Genomic DNA, 4,951 nt, shown 5'->3' with positions numbered 1-4,951 from the left:
AGCCCTTACATTTGCATAGGGAGTGAACATAAAAAGTACTTTTCAACTGCTTTGCTAACAAATGTCACTATCAGTTCAATCAAACGATACATTGTTAACAACATTGGAATTATTAACTAATAGCTTCATACTTGACGTCAGTAAAATAATCTCGCTAAATTTCTCGTTATCAAATGATTCCAAATGAACGAATGAGTTGTTTGCATGGTTGGCAACAATGTCTTCCAACGCGGAGTGGGAAAGTAAGAACCACTGAAGCTGCTCGTCGGCTGCTTTTATGCATATGCGTGCTGTGATGGTCTTCGTACTGTTCGCCAACAGAAATCGCATTTGGCAATTGTCGCATTTTGTCATAACAGAATCTGGACTTCTCTGACTCTGAAGTCTCTTTGAGCAACTAACACACGAGTAGTACTGTAATATGTTAACACTCTGGATGTGGTCGCATTGGATTTCTCTGGTCCTATTCATATTTGGCTAACTTGCTTTTCTTCGCACAAAACTGCACTCGATGCCTCAAAGTCAAATCAACGATCATCAAATTTATTAGTACTGAGGACTGCGGTACTGCCTTATCCCCAGTCGCTTCTTTTGGGGCGGTACCGCAGTAATCGACAAGTGTCAGCTGACGTATCAGGCAACATATGAAAATACAAGGAATGTACTCCACAACGAAGTTCAATGAGGTAGTCAACTGCCTGACAGGAGAGCAATAATTTCACCAATGGTAAACTTGGGTATCCAATTGTCCAGAGAGTACTCAGAATAGATGAGGAAAGACAACTGTTGCACACCAATGAATACGAAGTTCCATGAGGTAGTCAACTGCCTGACAGGAGAGCAATAATTTCACCAATGGTAAACTTGGGTATCCAATTGTCCAGAGAGTACTCAGAATAGATGAGGAAAGACAACTGTTGCACACCAATGAATGTAGTCTAGGCCAGAATTTCCAATTTGCTCTTTAAAGTTGTCCTTTGGTCGCAATAATGACAATAAATAATGTACTGTTAATGTCCAGATGATGATACAAGTAGCAATAATGGAGTATGCAATTTTTGAACGGAACTTTTGGTCAATACTATTTTGGAGTGGTACTGTAAATGCCTAATGATCTCCAGTACAATTCATCATTGCCAAATTTACCACGAATACTCCAGTATGTACAGTAGTTGTGTTATTAATATAAGTCTAAGGTACAAAGCAGCAACAGTACATGTATTGCAGGCATTTGATGGTAGTTAACATGTGTTGTAATTAGTACAAACTGATACCAGATTATCACTTCGTAGTAAAGAATGGTGCATAATTGGGACAATCCCATTTATACAATATCAGGGGGTGTACATGATCTGCCATAGCCTTTGTAGGAAGCTTGCCATGCAGACTAGGTTTGTGGTTGGCCAGTGTGAACCAGAGACTGAAATCACCATGTGGGATGCAGCTGTGCCTTGACTCTCATTCATTGACTTTGGCAAAGATTGCGCATATTCTAAAATTAAACAAACAATATTATGGGTATATTTAATGTAACATGGTTACTAGATACATTTGTACACCACTTAATAGATTTAGCATACTGTAATGTCATTAGTTTTACTTACATGATTTTATTGATGATCTTGTTCCTTGGACCAATATAGCTTAATATATTAATACATGTAAACCTTCAAGCAGTAAAACACCACACATATTGTGGGTTTAATGTTGCTCAGTGCGTAAGCACTAAGCATCATGTTGAAGGGACTTGCAATTAATAAAACATCCAGTGACAGGATATTGCAAGTCTCTCCAACACATTGGAGAGAGTTCCGTGTGAGGAAGTGCACGCAGGCCTTCAGAAATCTCACATAGCCAAAAGCAAGTTTGTGCCGGCCCTGCAATTCTTGGTGGTGTTCTTGAGTCCACATTACACTGCATAACAGAAGTGTAACATGTTCTCAAGAGTCTAACAACCAAAGAATTGTGTGTGTGATTTCTGAAGGCCATTTTTGGGCGGAAACTGAATGTAAGAAACATGGGAAATGTAGTCATGGCATTCAAAATTTACTTCTGCTTACAATATTAAAAAGAAAATGTTACTAATGAAATAACAAGATGTATCAAATCACTTCTCTAAATTCTAAAACAAAATACAGCATTAATGGCTCAATTTATTTCATTCTACACTTCATAATTGGATAATTAACTTGACAGCATCATGATCAGAATAGTAGACATTGATTACTACAATTTCAAGAATGTCTAAACTTGCTGTTCTGACATATAACTGGTCCAATAAGCTGCCTGATATAAATGTAGGACAGTTTACAATCTGGTTAAAACCACAAGAGTCCATTAACAATCTAAGAGGTTCTGACGCAGTATCACTGAAGTAATTAATGTTAAAATCACCAAAAACTAAATCAATTGTATATGTGTTAATAATATAGGACAAATTACTAAGGTACTGCTGGATATTTGTAGCTTGTTTTCGATAAAGCAAAAGAAGGGTTTTGGATTGTTGCAAATGACTCATTTTAATACTAAAATCAAATTTTAATGCATTTATTTGGGGAAAGTATTCAAGGTTTATCATTTTGACATTATTTCTTGTACATACTGCCATACTGGAGTACTTGTCTCTATTATGATCTTGACGATAAAGCATAAAAGGGTTAAGTAATTCTTGTATTTCGTTATCTGATTCATGTGGCAAAAGCTGTGTTTCAGTAAATGCAATAACATCACTTTTAAAAATTGTCATATCATGTTTGACATCAATGCTATGTTTTCTAAGAGATCTCACATTCAAAAGTGATATGGTGAGAACATTGGAATGGTCATAGACAGTATTTTCGACTGAAATCGGGCAGTCAGTTTGAAGTCTTTCATATTCTGACAGAACTTTAGGATTTGTTTTAATATGTTTACTTTCTACTTGTCCCAAGATGAATAAACCATTTAATGATGTAGCACGACTCAAAGCAACATAAATTTGACCATAGTTAAATGATCTTTGTTTTACTAATTCAGTGCTAAGTACAACTTTTTCAAGTGTTAAACCTTGTACTTTGTGTACAGTACATGCCCAAGCAAGTGTCACAGGAAATTGCACTCTTTGTATTTCTGGGGAGGAAGCTTTACCTGGTCTTATTTTGATCTTTGCTAGAACTGGTTCAATAGGCACAACATGGTTCTCCTTTGCAAAATGGTTGCCTTTGGTGATAATTAAGTCTTTACCAGCATTTGGATCATCAAACTTTATATAAAGGACTGTTGGATTATTAGTAGTCTGGTTGCCTTGCACGCTCACAACAGTACCCATTTGTCCATTAATAAGTCTGTCAGCAATACAAATATTTGTGGTTAACATCACTCTGGCACCTTCTTTAATGTGAATCTCATAATCAAGTCCACCTGTCTCAGATCGTCCTCTGGCTAACACTCTATCAATATCTTGTTTTCTTACATTAGGTGGATATTGATCTTTAGCTCTAAGAATATACAATAATCCAGGGAGTTCTTCAAGTTTGTTTCTATTATGACCATCAACTGGTGCATTTTCAGCCCAGATATGAAGTGCATCTGAGGGATAATTAGGATCATCTGGGGTAATACATCTTGATTGGATAATGTTAATGTCATCTTCAGTCTGTGTGGCTGTTCTGACACGATTAAGAAGTTGAATAAACGATTGATCATCTTTTTGTCTCATAATTTGGGTCAGTTCAATCATTTTAAACACATTCCATGGATGCATTAGATTTAAAAGATTATTTTTGTATTCATCGAATATAAATCTCTTACGTATTGGTGGAAGTTGACAGAGGTCGCCAACAACAATGATAGACATTCCTGCAAATAGCAATGAACTTGGAGTGCCAAATATTTCCTTCAATCTCTGATGGACATGAAGTAAAGTTGTGTTTCCAACCATAGATATTTCATCAATGATGATAAGTTTGAGATCAACTAGTGCAAGTCTTAACTGAGTTTTCTTTTGGTCTGACATAGCAGGTAAATTATCACCAGTTTCTTTAGGAATAGCTAAAGCAGTATTAATTGTGGTACCATCAATATTTATTGCTGCTACACCTGTTGGTGCCATAAGAAGTACTGTTGGTAACTCAGGGTTGATAGGTGGATGTCTGAATGTTTTGACAGCTGTGTGATAAATGGTTTTAATCAAATGACTCTTTCCTGCACCACCACCTCCAGTTATAAATAAGTAGATTGGTTCTATTTCAACAGGTTTCAAGGTGTTCAAATTCTTCATTTTACTGCGACACCAAGTGAGGAATGTGTCATAAGCATGGCGTTGCTCAGTGTTTAATGATCTAATATTTGTACGCAATGTATCATCAGATATTTCTGTTGGTTGGTTGTAGGAACTAATTGCACCAGGCTTTGGATTGTTTTGTACTGGGCCAAGATGTGATGCTGGTTGTTCATTAAATGATTCATTAGGAAAGCTATCTTGCATTCCAGCATGTATATCTGCATTTTCCTGATCATTTAGTGCATCAAATGAGCGAATACCACCAGGGTTTGATTTTACAGCTTCAAAAGCTTCATCTATAGCGTCGGAATCAGGTTCAAATATTGCTCTGTTGTGTTCAACCACAGCTTGTACTTCAGGTTCATAGAACTTTGTTGAATATGTTTCATCTTCTGCCATTAAACTATTTTCATCTCGCCAAGGGTAGTAAAGCATGAGCAAATGGTGAAAATAAGCCTCTGGTTCTTTTTGTTTATTTGGTCTATGATATCTTATAACAGCTTTGATTTTACGACATTTCATATATTCATTGGTATTCATCAATTTAATCCTTTTGGGGAGTGATTCTGTTACATCATGTTCTGCATTTTGGGATTCAATTAAACTATCTGTTAAGATCTCTGGTTGAGAGTCATTTACATCATTGCAATTTATCTTATAGTCTTTATAGTAATAAGCAGCAAACATGGC

General features: G+C 36.2%; 1 protein-coding gene across 1 annotated transcript; it reads right to left on the bottom strand.

Annotated features, from left to right (window-relative positions):
* Positions 1 to 1,107: 1,107 nt before the first annotated feature.
* On the bottom strand, positions 1,108 to 3,697 carry LOC114527734 (ATP-dependent DNA helicase PIF1-like). Its single transcript, XM_028549430.1, has 2 exons — positions 2,789 to 3,697; positions 1,108 to 1,191 (listed from the first exon to the last, which is right to left on the bottom strand). Exons 1-2 carry the CDS (start codon positions 3,695 to 3,697, stop codon positions 1,108 to 1,110), a joined length of 993 nt encoding a protein of 330 aa, XP_028405231.1.
* Between the last annotated feature and the right edge of the window lie 1,254 nt (positions 3,698 to 4,951).

This window comes from Dendronephthya gigantea, unplaced genomic scaffold, assembly GCF_004324835.1.
Source record: "Dendronephthya gigantea isolate DGI-Jeju-01 unplaced genomic scaffold, DenGig_1.0 000046F, whole genome shotgun sequence".
NCBI lineage: Eukaryota > Metazoa > Cnidaria > Anthozoa > Malacalcyonacea > Nephtheidae > Dendronephthya > Dendronephthya gigantea.
The sequence above is the reverse complement of the archived record's forward strand: the minus strand, read 5'-3'. Positions and strand labels throughout refer to the sequence as shown.